This window comes from Salvelinus namaycush, chromosome 18 (assembly GCF_016432855.1).
Source record: "Salvelinus namaycush isolate Seneca chromosome 18, SaNama_1.0, whole genome shotgun sequence".
Taxonomy (NCBI): domain Eukaryota; kingdom Metazoa; phylum Chordata; class Actinopteri; order Salmoniformes; family Salmonidae; genus Salvelinus; species Salvelinus namaycush.
This window is the reverse complement of record NC_052324.1, coordinates 17,175,753-17,194,756: the sequence shown is the minus strand read 5'-3', so window position 1 is coordinate 17,194,756 and position 19,004 is coordinate 17,175,753. Positions and strand designations below refer to the sequence as shown.

The following is a 19,004-nucleotide window of genomic DNA, read 5'->3' as shown; positions in this document are numbered from 1 at the left end:
GAGACTGTCTGTGTAAATACACACAGACTCACACTGCATAATTCACTCTGCTCTTTGTGTGCGTGTGTTTATATATCTAGAGCGAGATGGAGAGGGTGAGCTGCAGTCGTGGGATGTCTTTTCATCAGACAACACTAGATGGGGCATGTGCCTAGTGACGCTAAATGTCCTCTGAACCAGTGGCCTGCCCTGTATGTGAGCACTGTGCATCAACACTGACACTATACTCTGTTCAGGCCTGTGCTGTCAAGAGGATCACATTAGTCGGGGGCATGGGATATGTTCTATTAGCACAGTTAGATGAGCTGCATCAAAGGATTGAAATACCCTTGCTTTGCTATTTTTGTATGTAATATACAGCTTCATTAGCCATCATTTCCCATCTGCCCACAGGCTGAATTCTGTCTGAATGAATATGGATCTTCTTGCTCATACAGGGAAGCAGAGAGTAGAGAGTACGCAGATAGTGTCTCAGGCCACATTCAATAGAACCAACCAGGTTGTAGCCTAGACAACAGGATACTACCATAGATGGACTTTAGTTGGCAGTCACATCTCTGTGCACAGTAGAGTTGACCTACTCAGCAGCTACAGGTAACTGCCAAAATAAAGGAAACATCAACATAAAGTGTCTTAATAAAGGAGAAGAGCACACTTTGATAGAGAGGAAGTATTTAGCCTGAGTCGGCTATGTAGCCTCCTATGCATCACTGGTCCATGGAAGCAATTGCTTCAGTGAATAATCCATTTGGAGGCTTATGTAAAAGCCCCAGCTGGCGCCAAATGCCACATCTTGCTAAATTTGTCAGAAGGAAGCTGCTGTGTATTTTGTTCTTCAGACTATTGAAGGAAGTCGAGCCCAATTTTTATGTTGTAGGTGTAAAATTGTACTTCAGTCAGTTGTTTAGACATAATGTAGCTGTTATTAATCTATTGTGTACTTTTGTCATCAGTTCTTTGGTTACAGGTATCGATGCAGAGAAATAAGCCTCTAAGAATATTGAGAACAGGCTGACTAATCTAAAATATATATTATTTTACAATTTTTAATAAGAAGCATGGCATGAGAACAATGCATGTTTAAAAATATATATATGCAAATGTAAAATACACTATACATTCACTGTACTGCTATGGTCTTACTACATATTAAACATGAACAATTTATGTGTTTTTCTCAACATTCTGCATCACAAAAAATGTAAAAATATCATTTGAGTAGTTAAATGGCAGCCATATTTGAGCCCTTGTTAACAATAGGCCCCCATGGGCAACGGTCAGAGTTGAGATGAAATCGGAAAAACAGATATCACAGTTTTCAGTTAACAGATCAGAATATGCTTCCTCATGAAAGGAAAAATGTAGCTACCTGTGACCAACATCTTCATAAGGCAGATAGTAGACCTGTAGCCTGGTTGCCAGATCTGTTTGTGATTTAGCCAACCCATAAAGCACCAACAGATATAGCAACCTGACCAGTTAAGACCTGAGGTTAAGGCCTGAGGTTAAAACATACAGACCATTTTTCCTTGATGGAGAGATAAAACAGTAATTTCTCTACATTTGATTTGTTCAATGGACAGACAAACTACTTTGACAACCTTCCATATTGGTGTTCATATTCTCCCCTAAAACATTGCTTTCCTTAAATCTCAGATAAATGGCTATTTTTCTGTCAAACAGAATGATCGCTCATCATCACAGAGTAATTTGACTAATATGTTGGCTAATATTTCCTAGGCAAACTATTTCATAATGTATATCAGAAGATTCATGGCATCCATAAAGTTCTGGCCCATTGGTATTTACATCCAGCAGGAATCTAAAGTTGCAGTCTAGCTTTCTGCTACCCCACTGCACTGCATTAATAAACTTCTATCTTCAGGATAATCGATAATGATGATCTCTTGATACAGCTAGGATTGAAAAAATGCCACTTTCAGAGTTGCAACCTCACTTCTTTTTCAAAACACAAAAATAAACAATGAATAATGCTGAAATAAAAGCAGAAATGCCGCCGATTATTTGGTGTGAATGGAGGAGGTATTGATGTGGAGTAAAGTCATTTTCCACGTCTTGAAATGAATTTCAATTGAAGAAAGAGAGTGTCACCTTGAGGAGGAATTGTTTTCGTGTCTTTCCAGATACTTAGCTCTATCCCTGCCTCTTTATGGAGGTACACTCCAGGTTTGGGAAGGAAGAGGTGAGGTAAGACTCAGTAGCCCGCTGGATAGCCCCCTTTCCTGGAGTCGGACTCGGCACAGAGCCGCTCCCCCTGTCTCACCACCGCCTGCACCACTGAATCAGGATGCACCGTCTTTGTTACATGGTTCTTCTTTACCAGGCCATCTAATACACTCTTTTACACAAACACACACAAACATAAACACAGAAATAAACACACACACACAGATTAAAGTCCAGAGTTACGAAAACATTTTTTTAAATTCAACAATATACGATGCGATATTGTTCAGAATTACCCACCTTTTCAAAGCCGTCCTCCACAGTCATATTTAGGTAGAGTTGATTGTGAATTCGAGGTAGTGTCACAGCTTTTTTGAGGTCGTAGTCAAAGAACAAGGTATTCAGAATCACCTATGTAAATGAGAAAAGGAAGCTTCTTGCACTCTGATTCATCACAATATCACTATGTAAGGATAGATGGATATCATGTGTTAGTATAGGCTATATCAGTTTTAGAGAGGACATTTATGTGTATGGATCAAAACCTACTAGGGCAGTTGCTGTGGTGATCTTTGTTCCACCAGAGGCTCCCACCACCATTTTCACTCTATTGTCTTTGTCAGAGATAATAGTTGGGCACATAGAAGAGAGAGGCCTTTTACCTAAAAAATGAGAGAGAGATAAATCTTCAGACCAAAAGGTATTCTCAGAAAACAAACCAGGTTCAAACTGGAGCCATGTGTAAATTGAGAACTTTCAGTAGCCTACCAGCAATAAGGATATTGATTTCAGTTCCTATTCTCACCAGGCTGGATGAAGTTGTTAGGAGATGGAGGGATTCCAAAGTCGTTGGTGATGTGTGGAGAGCTGAAGTCATCCATCTCATCATTAAAAATGATGCCAGTTGATCGGGACATGACTTTTGAGCCAAAACTGAAGATAGGAATGATAGTTAAGTAGTTAGAGTTAAGTAATTATAGGAGTTAAGTAACCTATACATGTTATTTTTGGGTTAAATGCAAATGGAAGATTCTTAGTAAGACCATCGGCAACAAAGTTTGTTTAGAGTGCACATGTATACTATATTAAGGATCTGTCTCTGGATATCTATAATCTACCCTGTAGCATTATGTATTCATCAGTCCTATTGTCTCAGAGGAGGTTTTGCCTTGTAGGACTCTTACTATTGATTGATTGTGCTGGTGGCAGCCACAGCACTTCCATCCTCAGCTATGACGGACAGGTGTGTTGTCCCATGATTGTCTGGGACAAAATAATCTTGCTCGTAGTAGCTGTCGGGATGAGTGGTGTCATCTGTGATCTTGCTCCTGATCCCGTCAGCAAAGTAGTCTGAGGTCATGTTGTGGATGAGCTGGAGAGAAGATAAAATCATCAAATAGGAATTCAATTAGTTTCTCCTGGCAATGTTGAACAGCAGTCAACAGCATGTGATTATAGAGCATGTTCAGTAAACAACTGCAAACCATTTTTATTTTAAAGTCAAATACAGTGCATTCGGAAAGTATTCAGACCCCTTCCCTTTTTCCACATTTTGTTACATTACAGCCTTATTAAAAAAGAAAATCCTCATCAATCTACACAACACCCCATAATGACAAAGCGATAACAAAGCGATAATGACAAAGCGATAACAGATTTTAAGAAATGTTTGCAAATGTATAAAAAATTAAATGTACATAAAGTAAGTATTCAGACCCTTTGCTATGAGACTCAAAATTGAGATCAGGTGCATCCTGTTTCTGTTGATCATCCTTGAGATGTTTCTACAACTTGATTGGAGTCCACCTGTGGTAAATTCAATTGATTGGACATGATTTGGAAAGGCACACACCTGCCTATATAAGGTCCCACAGTTGACAGTCACAGCAAAAACCAAGTCATGAGGTCAAAGGAATTGTACGTGGAGTTCCGAGACAGGATTGTGTCAAGGCAAAGATCTGGGGAAGGATACCAAAACATTTCTGCAGCATTGCAGGTCCCCAAGAACACAGTGGCCTCCATCATTCTTAAATGGAAGAAGTTTGGAACCACCAAGACTCTTCCTAGAGCTGGCTGCCCGGCCAAACTGACCAATCGGCGGAGAAGGCCCTTGATCATAGAAGTGACCAAGGACCCAATGGTCACTCTGATAGAGCTCCAGAGTTCCTCTGTGGAGATGGGAGAACCTTCTAGAAGGACAACCATCTCTGCAGCACTCCACCAATCAGGCCTTTATTGTAGAGTGGCCAGATGGAAGCCACTCCTCTGTTAAAGGCACATGACAGCCCGCTTGGAGTTTGCCAAAAGGCACCTAAAGGACTCTGAGACCATGAGAAACAAGATTCTCTGGTCTGGTGAAACCAAGATTGAACTCTTTGGCCTGAATGCCAAGCGTCACGTCTGGAGAAAACGTGGCACCATCCCTACGTTGAATCATGGTGTTGGCAGCATCATGCTGTGGGGATGCAGTGACAGGGACTGGGAGACTAGTCAGGACTGAGGGAAAGATGAATGGAGAAAAGTACAGAGAGATCCTTAATAAAAACCTGCTCCAGAGCACTCAGGACCTCAGACTGGGGTGAAGGTTCACCTTCCAGCAGGACAATGACCCTAAGCACACAGCCAAGACAATGCAAGAGTGGCTTCAGGACAAGTTTCTGAATGTCTTTGAGTGGCTCAGCCAGAGATCGGACTTGAACCCAATCAAACATCTCTGGAGAGACCTGAAAATAGCTGTGCAGCAACGCTCCCCATCCAACCTGACAGAGCTTGAGAGGATCTGCAGAGAAGAATGTGAGAAACTCCCCAATATAGGTGTGCCAAGCTAGTAGCGTCATACCCAAGAAGACTCAAGGCTGTAATCACTGCCAAAGGTGCTTCAACAAAGTACTGCGTTAAGGGTCTGAATACTTATGTAAATGTGATATTCCAGGTTTTTATTTGTAATACATTTTATTTGTAATACATTTATAAAAAAATCTAAAAACCTGTTTTTGCTTTGTCATTATGGGGTAATGTGTGTAGATTGAGGGGGGGGGGGGGGGGGGGGGGTGACAATTTAATTAAGTTTAGAATTAGGCTGTTAGGTAACAAAATGTGGAAAAAGTCAAGAGGTCTGAATACTTTCCGAATGCACTGTGCATATATATTTGAGAGTGAAACTTTGTATTTGAAAGCTGTGTATCAGCGTTCTCACATCAGTGATATTGAGATAACGTGGATCCCCTAGTTTGCTCCTCTTGGCATAAGCAAACCGGAAAGCCTCCATGATGCGGTGATATGTCAGAGTCTTTTTCTCGGCCGTTGAAACACTTGTGCCAGTGAAGTTATACCCTGTAGAAAAAGCACATAAACAATGTTGATCTAATACACGGGTGAGTAAACTTTTTGACTCTAAGGACACATCGGGGATTTCAAAATTCAACGGATGGATGCACTGATTTTTTGGCGACCGATTTGTTTGTCAAAATGAATTTGTGGGCAGAAAAAGGGGAGTTATTTGAAAATGTATCGATTCATTATCATTATCCCCCCAAAAAGCTTAGAAAATCCCTCACGGGCCACATTTAATCAATCTAATATGTCAGCCCAAAAAAAGAACTGTGTTCATTTATCAAAGATACAGTTTTAATGTAATTCGATGTTTCCATAACAGGGTCATTTCCGTCTGATTCCGTCCTTGTTTTTGCACAAACACGAGCAGCTATGGTTGATGTCAGGACTAGAGATGTAGAGGACTAGAGCAGTTTAGTTCATTTCCAGTGAGATAATGTCCAGAGAGCTCTCTTAAGATGAGATGACAAACTGGGAGGCCTGAGCTGTTTGTTTACAGTCAATTAGTGGTGGATGATGATGCCCCTCTGTGTCTAAAGCACGACTAATCATCTTCTCCATGACCACACTCTCTGCATCTGGTGAATTAGCTGTGGCTGGATTCATGTAGAGGGGCGGTGGTGGTTATGGAGGGGGCGGAAACACTGTCCAAGGTGGTACAGTGGAAGGAAACCTGACATCCTCTGGTCCGCATGGCTGAGTTCAGACTCAGAGTTATCTAGGCTGCTGCTCACCGTCCACTATGTTGAGTATGAGTGCCAGGACTGGGCCGCTGGAGGGGGCGTCTGGGACGTGCATGGTGTACTCGCCCACCGTCAGCTTCAGTGGGTTCTCATTCAACACAGGCCTGTAGTCCAACAGGTCCTCCAGGGTGATAATCCCACCTGAGAAGTGAAAATAATAACTGCTGAAGAAGCACATCGACAAACTGCCTATCAGATCTGTCTTGCCTTATCATCATCATAGTGTGTACAGCAAGAATGATGAGCTTTAATAGAATATTATAATGCACAAGAAATAGAGAAAGACCTGCTGCCTGGATGTCATCAACAATTGTCTGTGCCATTGTCCCATTGTAAAAAACATCAGGTCCTTCCTCCGCTATCCTCTTGTAGGTGTCTGCTAGTTTGGGAAATTTAATGATATCATTTTCCTTCAGGATGTTTTTCTGGGAGTCACAGAACACTTCGCTGGAATACAAAAACAGGAGCAGAAAACTTATCAGGAGTTATTCAAACAAATCTGGAGAGTAAAAGGACCAGCATTCCCACGGCATTGTCACCATAGGTTTTACAGCGGCCAATCAAATCATCAATGGTCATAATAAATCACAGAGGAAGCCATGAATTTTGGACATCAATGTAATCACATTTTATTGTTTGCAATATATCAATGTGGTACTCTGTGATAAAATCCAACTAATAATCCAATTACAGTACTTTATTGAGCAGGGATGGCCTCAGTCGGGGTCTGAACTTAATGTTGAGAGTTAGAATAGTAGATCACACAAGGTGACATTTCAAAATGTTGTTGTACATCAGTAGTTTTTATCTTGTGTCCGTCACTCAACTAGCCTATGTCAGCTAAACATTTTTTGATTGGTAAATTAGTCTAGCCAGCTATCTAAACGTGTAGTAATCATGGTCAAATTACCGACCAGGGGACCCCATTGATTTTGTTATTAGATATCATATTCAAAAGTGAAAAAACAATTCTCCACCCTATGGCAAAATGTGTAGAATTTCAGGAAATGAGTTATGCAATTGCTAAATCTTCTCTCCACCCCATGGCAAAATGTGTAGAATTGCAGCAAACTTGCTTTTAAACGGCAGCACCCCCTCTATGCCACATGAACAAATGTGTAGAATTTGCAGGAAATTAACTCTAAAACTTCAATTTTTCTATCCGCTGTCAAGGGGGGGCTGCTAAAATGTTCTGCTCGCAAGGTGGGAGCCCCCCAACAAAATGTCTCTTAGGGCCCCCAAAAGGTTAGGGCCGACACTGACTGTATGTGTGGGTATGGATGTTGGTACACAGACCCTCGAGCCACTGCGACCCCTCATAATGAGTTCAGATTTTTTGTGGCCTCCACCCCCATCAAAGTTGCCCATCCCTGTTATAGAACATTTCATTTACACTCTCATTAAAGGGTAGCTATTATCAACCATCCATATCACTTAAGTCTATCTTTGTCAATATTATTAGATTTGTAGAAGTGGTTGTAGTAGTAATATAGCAATTACAGAATATTCTTTTCCATATTTGTTTTCTTTGATCTCCTGTCCTATCCTCACCACATATTGGCATTTCTTTTAATATCTTCCTCGTTGCTGGCGATGGCCTTGGCCAGGGCTTTGCCTATAGGGAAACCCAAGCGTGCCAACTTAATGCTTGGCTCAAACAGCTCCTTCCATGGCAGCCTGCCGTGTCTCCTGTGTGCCATCTCGTAACCACGGATCTCCCCAGGAATGGCTATAGACAATCCACCTGTTATGCAAAGAAGTCTTTACCACATTTTGCACAAAGTTGGAACCCTGCCCACAAAAGATTTAAAATGCGTATCATTCCATTTCCTCATTTTGACAGGTCAAACTGTTGCCCCCTTAGCAATGCATATGATGCAGAAGGTTAGAGCTAATTTTCCTTAGAATGATGGAAAATCAGGGAAGAGGCTGCCAGAAGGTTCAAACACAGTGTTATCTTCTCTCTATCCCTACCCCACTGTGATACATGACAGCTACGATATTACTATTCAACTGTTATCTCAGGATGGTTTGAACTACAGAACCTGCCTAGCCTACCCTGTGCCTGACATACATTCCAGAACAGTAAAAATGGTACCTTCCCGAGAAAGATTGATGTTATCGCCAAACATGTCTTTTGTCGCATTCATGGGTGCTGTCTCCCTCGCGTCAATGGTTTCTACCTTACCTGTCGATCAGTGATACAAAATACAGACAAATGGATGTGTTTGTTAGCCTTTATAATTTGTGGTGTCATCAGGACTCACTGACTCACCTGTGGAAGCGTTGTAGATGTTGAAGAAGAGACCCCCTCCAATGCCCATGTTGTGAGCGTTCAGGAGGCCAACACACAGCAGGGCGGCGATAGATGCATCCACCGCTGAGCAGTTCCTCTTCAGGATGTCCCTAGGTACGCACACACACACACTTAATGCTCCTTGTAGAGCTTAATCGTGTCCTGTCATTTGTCTAAGCTTGTACCAGGAATCATTGTATCAAAGGGAATTAGTTGGCTAGTGTTACGTTACTTACCTCCCCACCTCAGAGCATATCCCAGCATCTGTAGCCACGGCAGCTTTTGAGTAGAAATGGTCTGAGGGTGAGATGGGGTTCTTGTTTCCCACACACATGCACATCCAGATGCACATGACGCACCCGAACACTACTACTCCTACTACTACAGCCACCAGACCAACCACATACTTGCTGACCATTTTCCTGCCCAGGGGAACCTACACACCAATACATCTTACAGTTAGACAGGAGCCTTACAGATACTGTATATTCCTGATTGAATTTATTATGTAGTTAGAAGTAGTAGGCTTTTTTAGCATGCAGTTAGTCTTAGTGCTGTGTCTGCCTGATGAAGCACTGTCAAAGGAACCTGCGAAGCGCCATGGGCATTGTATCTTAATGTCATCACTATCCTCCCAATGCAGAGGTACCCCATGGAGCATGCTATGGGTTTTCAATCATATACATGTGACTCAAATCTAAATTGTCAGAGACTGTCCCTTGAGTTCCCTGCATGTGTCCCTTAATGTTTTCTGTGAGTTACAAAATGGTACGGAGGTGGTGGTTTCTGTTTGACAAGCTCCATTAAACTTTCAACTCAAGCATAATAAAACAAAAACTACTGCTAGATAATAGTGGTATCCTACTACCTGGGATTGAGGTTGAGTGAGCAGGGAGCAAAGAGCTGACTATAAGAGTCTAAAAATGTAAATGTGTGTCACGCCCTGACCTTAGAGAGCCTTTTTATTTCTCTATTTGGTTAGGTCAGAGTGTGATTAGGGTGGGTATTCTTATGTTTTCTATTTCTTTGTTTTTGGCCGAGTGTGGTTCCCAATCAGAGGCAGCTGTCTATCGTTGTCTCTGATTGGGAATCATACTTAGGCAGCCTTGCACGCATGCACGCTGCGCCTTGGCTTATTTATGACAGGGAGTTTAAAGACAGTGATTGTGACAGCCTCCAGTGATGATCCATGGCACAAAGCCTCCAGTGATGATCCATGGCACGAAGCCTCCAGTGATGATCCATGGCACGAAGCCTCCAGTGATGATCCATGGCACGAAGCCTCCAGTGATGATCCATGGCACGAAGCCTCCAGTGATGATCCATGGCAAGAAGCCTCCAGTGATGATCCATGGCACGAAGCCTCCAGTGATGATCCATGGCACGGAGCCTGTAGAGGTAATCCATGGCACAAAGCCTGTAGCGATGATCCATGGCAAGGAGCCTGCAGCAACGGTCCCCAGTCCGGAGCCTCTGGCGACGGTCCTCAGTCCGGAGCCTCTGGCGACGGTCCCCAGTCCGGTCACACAAGAGCGGAGGGATCAGCGGGCGGTACGGGGGCTACGCCCCGAACCGGAGCCGCCACCGAGTGTAGATGCCCACCCGGACCCTCCCCTATAGGTTCAGGTTTGCGGCCGGGAGTCCGCAGGGGTACTGTCACGCCCTGTCACGTTTTTTATTTCTCTATTTGGTTAGGTCAGGGTGATGTGGAGTGGGCATTCTATGTTTTGTATTTCTTTGTGTTTGGCCAAGTGTGGTTCCCAATCAGAGGCAGCTGTCGATCGTTGTCTCTGATTGGGAATCATACTTAGGTAGTCTTTTTTTACACCTATGTTGTGGGATCTTGTTCTTGTTTGTTGCTGTTGTGCCCTACAAGGCTGTACGTTTCGTTGGTTTTCTCTTTCTTGTTTTTTGATGGTTATCATTAAATAATATGTTTAACCTACCCCACGCTGCATCTTGGTCCATTCCTAACGACGAACGTGACACTGACCTCATAGTCATTGTATCATTTCAAATCCAAAGTGCTAGAGTACAGAGAAGAAACAATACACAATGTGTCACTGTCTAAATGCTTTTGGAGCTCACTGTAAGTTCAGGAGTAAAAATGTGCATAATAAGTTGCATTCCTTGTTCAATAATTTTTGAATGACTACCCCACCTCTGTACCCCACACATACAAGTATCTGTAAGGTACCTCAATTGAGTACTACATTTCAAGCACAGATTCAACCACAAAGACCAGGGAGGTTTTTCAATGCCTCGCAAAGAAGAGCACCTATTGGTAGATGTGTAACAATAAAAAGCGCAGACGCTGACTATCCCTTTGAGCATAGTGAAGTTATTAATTAGGCTTTGGATGGTGTATCAATACATCCAGTCACTACAAAGATACGGGCGTCCTTCCTAACAGTTCCCAGAGAAGAAGGAAATTGCTCAGGGATTTCACCATGAGGCCAGTGGTGATAACAGTTACAGAGTTTAATGGTTGTGATACGAGAAAACTGAAGATGGATCAACAACAGTGTAGTTACTCCACAATACTAATGTAAATGACAGAGTGAAAAAAAGGAAGCCTGTACAGAATACAAATATTACAAAACATGCATCCTGTTTGCAATAAGGCAGCTAAGTATTACTGAATACAAAGTGTTGTGTGGGGCAAATCCAATACAACACATTACTGAGTACCACTCTCCATATTTTCAAGCATAGTGGTGGATGCAACATGTTATGGGTATTCTTGTCATCGGCAAGGACTAGCGAGTTTTTTAGGATACAAAGAAACGGAGTAAAGCTATAAGCACAGGCAAAATCCTAGAGAAAAGCCTGGTTCAGTCTGCTTTCTACCAGACACTGGGAGATGAATTCACCTTTCAGCAGGATAATAACCTAAAACACAAGGCCAAATGTTCCTGAGTGGCCTAGTTACAGTTTTAACTTAAATCGACTTGAAAATCTATGGCAAGACTTGAATATGGCTATCTAGCAATAATCAACAATCAACTTGACAGAGCTTGAAGAATAAATATTTTACAATCCAGGTGTGCAAAGCTCTTAGAGACTTACTCAAAACGATTCACAGCTGTAATCGCAGCCAAAGTGTTTCTACAAAGCATTGACTCAGGTGTGTGCAGGGCTGTTATGGGGTCCATACCGCGGTGACGAGTCGTGAGGCAGTCAAATTCCACGTGACCGTTTAGCCATGGTAATTAGGCTTCTCCAAGCTCTGATGCTGCTGATTTCTATAAGCAATGCAATTGTGTGAGAAAACAGAATGACGATCTCTATTAAAAAGAGGAGGATCCCATCAGCTTTCTATAGGCTAGGCCTACTATTTTTATTCTCAACTTTCCTAATATTAAGCACATTGCTTCTCTTTATAACAGGAGTATAGCCTACCTGGCTGGCATGAAAATGAACTACGGGAAAAGTGTCCTCCATTTGCTATTTAAGTGCATAGATGACATGTATTTTTTTCCACTGACCCTGTTTTGAGACAGGTGCATGATAATGGTCCATTCTAAATCAAAACAAATTTCACACATATTATTTAGTATATGTGAAGACAAGATTAAATCAAGAATAGTGTGACGGGTTACAGTATTAGCCTATCACTTGTGGATGATATATTATCACTTGTGAATGATGCTCAGCATAAGGCAAGAAACACCACATGCTTTGTTTTGTGACTTTTTCAAATCAAAGTCGCACACCTCATGTAGCCTAGCCCATAGGCCTATATGTTTTGATTAGGTTTGTATCACAACTACAGTGGCCAAATAACTTCTTAAAATTAAGCACATTAATCCGCTTTACAACGGGTGTAGAGCCTAACTGGCATAGATATGCAGCGCAGAGTTTTAAGGGAATTATAATTATTACATTCAGCCCGAAGGCACAATGGCCACTGGCTGCAAAAGGCATGGATTTTTTTAGGGGGCATTACGGACACATAAAGGGGATGCAGCTGGGAAATTAGAGGCATTATCAAGTGCTTGTCAAATTGTGAATGAGAGACTGATGAAGTGTGTACAGCCTGTGCAAAAATCAAAGCAGAGCTCATGCCTTTCATGCAACTTTTTTCAAATCATCATTAGAGTTGCATTATGCAGCCTTAGAATGTATTAAATATCAAAACATATCTCCCAACATTTTTATCACAACTAAAGTTACATAAATAACTAAATTAAGCATATCGGAGTTCCTGTTACTTTGTTAACCTCTCAACACAGAATAGCCGCATGTGTGCACTCCCTCAAATTGTTTGGAGAAAATATCATTTTTATTTTATTGAGCTATGTTCAATTGTATTCTTCATACTATAAAATAATATAGAATATTGTCATGGAGTTCTAAGCAAATCTTGTCTGCTAAATGAACTAGTGTAGCACACAGCCATATGGCATAGCCAGATCAGAGCCTAACATAAGGACATAACATAACTCAGAGTAAGCTTTTCTGTTCTTCTGAAATAGACTACATTTTCTTCATATCATGCTTCTTTAGACCTGTCTAAAATAAAGAATTTATTTATTGTGATGGTGTAGACTATTTTACATGGATTTATTTGACTTTTTAAATGTAGATGTTCCAAAGGTCTGGAAACCAGGAGATGCTAAGTGTGTTAATGTTAATTAATGGTCAGTTACCGTGACAGGCGCAGACAGAGATTTCCGCCTTGCTTCGCGTTCTTAGGAAACCCTGGGTCTCGACCCCGCCCTGTGCAACTGGGTCCTGGACTTTCTGACGGGCCGCCCCCAGGTGGTGAGGGTAGGAAACAACATCTCCACCCTGCTGATCCTCAACAATGGGGCCCCACAAGGGTGCGTTCTCAGCCCTCTCCTGTACTCCCTGTTCACCCATGACTGCGTGGCCATGCATGCCTCCAAATCAATCATCAAGTTTGCAGACGACACTACAGTGGTAGCCTTGATTACCAACAATGACGAGACGGCCTACAGTGAGGAGGTGAGGGCCCTCGGAGTGTGGTGTCAGGAAAATAACCTTACACTCACACTCAACGTCAACAAAACAAAGGAGATGATCGTGGACTTCAGGAAACAGCAGAGGGAGCACCCTATCCACATCGACGGGACAGTAGTGGAGAAGGTGGAAAGTTTTAAGTTCCTCGGCATACACATCACGGACAAACTGAAATGGTCCACCCACACAGACATTGTGGTGAAGAATGCGCAACACTGCCTCTTCAACCTCAGGAGGCTGAAGAAATGTGGCTTGTCACCAAAAACACTGACAAACTTTTACAGATGCACAATCAAGTGCATCCTGTCGGGCTGTATCACCGCCTGTTATGGCAACTGCTCCGCCCACAACCGTAAGGCTCTCCAGAGGGTAGTGAGGTCTGCACAACGCATCACCGGGGTCAAACTACCTGCCCTCCAGGACACCTACACCACCCGATGTCACAGAAAGGCCAAAAATATCATCAAGGACAACAACCACCCAAGCCACCGGCTGTTCACCCCGCTATCATCCAGAAGGCGAGGTCAGTACAGGTGCATCAAAGCTGGGACCGAGAGACTGAAAAACAGCTTCTATCTCAAGGCCATCAGACTGTTAAACAGCCATCACTAACATTGAGCGGCTGCTGCCAACACACTGACTCAAATCTCTAGCCACTTTAATAATAAACAATTGTATGTAATAAATGAATCACCAGTCACTTTAAACAATGCCACTTTATATAATGTTTACCTACCCTACATTACTCATCTCATATGTATATACTGTGCCCTATACCATCTACTGCATCTTGCCTATGCCGTTCGGCCATCGCTCATATATATATTTATATGTACATATTCTTATTCAGTCCTTTACACTTGTGTGTAAAAGGTAGTTGTTGTGAAATTGTTAGATTACTTGTTAGATATTACTGCATGGTCGGAACTAGAAGCACAAGCATTTCGCTACACTTGCATTTACATCTGCAAACCATGTGTATATGACCAATAAAATTTGATTTGAAATTTGATTTGATTTGATTTGGTTTATTTGCTTGAAAGTCTCAGGCTGAAATATTTAATGAGCGCCACAGCCCTAGGTGTGTGAATATTTCTGTATTTCAGTTTCAATCAATGTGCAAAAATGTCTGTACTGAACAAAAATATAAACAAAACATGTAAAGTGTTTCCACATGTTTCATGAGCTGAAATAAAAGATCCTAGAAATGTTCCACATGCACAAAAAGCTAATTTCTCTAAAATTTGGGGTGCAAATTTGTTTACATCCCTGTTAGTGAGCATTTCTCCTTTGCCGAGATAATCCATCCACCTGACAGGTATGGCATATCAAGAAGCTGACTACTTTATTTGCCACCACAGTCAGATGCTGGCACTAAGACCACACTTACTCACCTGTATTAGGAAATAAGCAAACAGGAAACCACTCACCCAGAGGCGGCGCTCCTAGTGGCCAGAGACTTTAATGCAGGGAAACTTAAATCAGTTCTACCAAATTTCTATCAACATGTTCAATGTGCAACCAGAGGGAAAACAATTCTAGATCCCCTGTACTCCACACACAGAGACGCGTACAAAGCTCTCCCTCGCCCTCCATTTGGTAAATCCGACCACAACTCTATCTTCCTCATTCCTGCTTACAAGCAAAAATTCAAGCAGGAAGCACCAGTGACTCGGTCTATAAAAAAGTGGTCAGATGAAGCAGATGCTAAACTACAGGACTGTTTTGCTATCACAGACTGGAACATGTTCCGGGATTCTTCCGGTGGCATTGAGGAGTACACCACATCAGTCACTGGCATTATCAATAAGTGCATGGAGGACGTCGTCCCCACTGTGAATGTACGTACATACCCCAACCAGAAGCCATGGATTACAGGCAACATTCACACTGAGCTAAAGGGTAGAGCTTCCACTTTCAAGGTGCGGGACTCTAACCCGGAAGCTTACAAGAAATCCTGCTATGCCCTGCGACGAACCATCAAACAGGCAAAGCGTCAATACAGGGCTAAGATTGAATCATACTACACCGGCTCCGACGCTCGTCTTATGTGGCAGAGCTTGCAAACTATTACAGACTACAAAGGGAAGCACAGCCGCGAGCTGCCCAGTGACACGAGCCTACCAGACGAGCTAAATCACTTCTAAGCTTGCTTTGAGGCAAGCAACACTGAGGCATGCATGAGAGCATCAGCTGTTCCGGACGACTGTGTGATCACGCTCTCCGTAGCCGACGTGAGTAAGACCTTTAAACAGGTTAACATACACAAGGCTGCGGGGCCAGACCGATTACCAGGACTTGTGCTCCGGGCATGTGCTGACCAACTGGCACGTGTCTTCACTGACATTTTCAACATGTCCCTAATTGAGTCTGTAATACCAACATGTTTCAAGCAGACCACCATAGTCCCTGTGCCTAAGAACACAAAGGCAACCTGCGTAAATGACTACATACCCGTAGCACGCCTATTCCCCCTCAGGAAACTGAAAAGATTTGGCATGGGTCCTGAGATCCTCAAAAGATTCTACAGCTGCAACATCGAGAGCATCCTGACTGGTTGCATCACTGCCTGGTACGGCAATTGCTCTGCCTCTGACCGCAAGGCACTACAGAGGGTAGTGCGTACGGCCCAGTACATCCTTGAGGCTAAGCTGCCTGCCATCCAGGACCTCTACACCAGGCGGTGTCAGAGGAAGGCCCTAAAAATTGTCAAAGACCCCAGCCACCCCAGTCATAGACTGTTCTCTCTACTACCGCAAGGCTTCTTAACAGTTTTTACGCCCAGGCCATAAGACTCCTGAACAGGTAATCAAATGGCTACCCAGACTATTTGCATTGTGTGCCTTCCCCCCCCAACCCCTCTTTTTACGCTGCTGCTACTGTCTGTTTATCATATATGCATAGTCACTTTAACTATACATTCATGTACATACTACCTCAATTGGGCCGACCAACCAGTGTTCCCGCACATTGGCTGACCGGGCTATCTGCATTGTGTCCCGCCACCCACCACCCGCCAACCCCTCTTTTATGCTACTGCTGCTCTCTGTTCATCATATATGCATAGTCACTTTAACCATATCTACATGTACTGTACATACTACCTCAATCAGCCTGACTAACCGGTGTCTGTATGTAGCCTCGCTACTTTTATAGCCTCGCTACTGTATATAGCCTGTCTTTTTACTGTTGTTTTATTTCTTTACTTACCTATTGTTCACCTAATACCTTTTTTGCACTAATGGTTAGAGCCTGTAAGTAAACATTTCACTGTAAAGTCTACACCTGTTGTATTCGGCGCACGTGACAAATAAACTTTGATTTGATTTGAAGTTAGTTCCAGTACCACCAAGCTGCTGCAAAATGTAGTTAAATTACTAGTTGAACTACAAGTAGTTCACTGATTGCTACACAACATGCTTAGTCATGGTTAGTATCACACTAAAACACAGGAATGCAAGATGTCTTGAAAATTCCCAAGCATAATCCATTCTGTCAAGTTTGGATTTGGCTCTATTTATTCACTATCTATGCATCATGTTTCTAGGGACGGATCAGGATTTCAAAGCATGTTATCAGCTGAAAATGAGTCATTTCTATAAGAATACCAGCAGTATGATAACATGACTATTAATGCGCTATAACAGTACATCTGATAGTCCTGTTTGTTAGCTCAATCGTAAGCTCCTCTCTCTTTCAGAGGTTGTCCAATCTGTAGTTAATTACGCTGAAGACTTGACAGAGGAGATTGTAGAATCTCTTTAATCAAGGCAAGGAGATAACCCAGAGTGCCAAAGCTGCATGACAGCCACATCACAGGGGACCCTCTTTTAAATTAGTTCTGGTTTAATTGAATAAGACTCACGTTATCAGCATTCAGGCTATTGCAAATCGGCACGTGTCTCAATTATATTTTGGTTTGTAACTCAATTAAAAGAGGTGATCCATCATCCACTGTATAGTTAGTAGACATGCTATGGTTTGGTTAGAGTTACTGTAACAACTGAATAATGAAAATGTACCTGTATAGGCAACTGAGTTTGTAATGTTGCGTCTGCAGTAAGGTAGTAAAGTCTATTCTTCACAATATCCCATTAAAAAGGACTCCTGGTTGCTTCAGACGTGGTGCGGTTTTATCTGTATTGATCCTGTTTCAATGTCTGCCTCTGAGATGATCAGATGTGGGCCACAAGCACAAACAACACAGAAAGGAAGTATTTTTAGACCTTTGCTCTCGAAAAAAGAGAAGGAACTTCCCACCCATTTGTTGTCTTGTTTGTGTTAACTGGTGCCCTTGTTAAAAGGGAAGTCAGTAAGGGGTGGCTGGTAGCCTCCCACCCAAACTGTCCATTGCAATCAATACTTTTTGTTGTGTGTGTGTGTGTGTGTGTGTGAAAGCCTGTGAAAATCTTTCATTTTCAGTTCCCTATCTACTTTCCTTACTTACTTCTTCATTTGCGGCTTAAAAGGTGTATGCAAATCATTTCTTTCAGTTGGCTCTGATCTGTAGTTTGTTACAGACATCATTCTCACCTTAAAAACATTCTCTCTACCCGTCATGTACTGTAGCAACTCTTTTGTGTGTGTCTGCCCTCACAAATGTGTCTGCGCCATTCATAGATTAGTTGTTTTTAGTCTAATGTTTAGAATGTATTGCGCAATGGCAGACCTAAACAGAATGCTACATTAAACATCAAAATAAGAACCAAATGCTCATCCATCATATAATGTTTATTGAACTCTCATATACTGCAGGATTCATCAGAAGGACACCATAGTACTAAAGTTAGAGATGCTGACTGTGCAATGCTGTGGCATGGTAAAGCTCTCTGAAACTTTAAATCACAGAGGTGTAGGTGAATATCCTAAAAGTAATGCTTCTGCCTGGTGCAAGGCACATTAAGCACATTACAGTATTCAGGTATAGCTCTTTTCAGATGAAAGCCTTCACCCCTTAAATTAATACAGTTTTCTATCTGTGTCTCATCTACAGTAGCATTACATTATTGTTGCTGGAACATCCTCTTTATACCGTATATATCCAGCTAGTCCTGCACTTAAAACAGATTTGTCAATTTCATCATCATTTCATAATATATCATCAGTGTGTCTGTGATAATGCTGCTCGTGTTACACAATTCATTGTTTTCAAATAGTACAAAGAGTAAAAAATGTGGCCTTAAGGCACTTTGAGTAATACTGTCTCTTGTCTGATTTGGCAGGATCTGGGCTTGGAAGGAACATCCCTAAATGACATCTTATATAAGAACGCTGCTTTTCTCAACCTGGTGGATCCCATCTCCCATGAGCTGCTGCTAAGCCTGGCTCGCGAGATGCAGTGTCCCAAGAAGGTAAGATCTCCAAAACACTTATCTCAAGGTATATTGTCTGCTTAGCTTGGAATCAAACTTCCAGAAATCAAGATGTCGACAGAATAATTATCATCATGAATAGAATGA

The 19,004-nt window shown here is 42.3% G+C and overlaps 1 protein-coding gene and 1 long non-coding RNA gene across 2 annotated transcripts; both read right to left on the bottom strand.

Moving 5' to 3' along the window:
* Positions 1-1,069: 1,069 nt before the first annotated feature.
* LOC120063177 (glutathione hydrolase 1 proenzyme-like) lies at positions 1,070-7,963 on the bottom strand. The gene is made up of 9 exons (XM_039013380.1): positions 7,815-7,963; positions 6,550-6,710; positions 6,255-6,404; positions 5,384-5,520; positions 3,372-3,559; positions 2,993-3,120; positions 2,737-2,849; positions 2,488-2,598; positions 1,070-2,359 (listed from the first exon to the last, which is right to left on the bottom strand). The coding sequence occupies exons 1-9, from the start codon at positions 7,961-7,963 to the stop codon at positions 2,216-2,218; spliced, it is 1,281 nt and encodes a 426-aa protein (XP_038869308.1). The 3' UTR covers positions 1,070-2,215.
* A 581-nt stretch (positions 7,964-8,544) lies between these two features.
* Positions 8,545-17,686, bottom strand: LOC120063178. The gene is made up of 3 exons (XR_005478478.1): positions 17,568-17,686; positions 8,796-8,995; positions 8,545-8,669 (listed from the first exon to the last, which is right to left on the bottom strand). It is a non-coding gene; the product is annotated as an uncharacterized LOC120063178 (long non-coding RNA).
* Between the last annotated feature and the right edge of the window lie 1,318 nt (positions 17,687-19,004).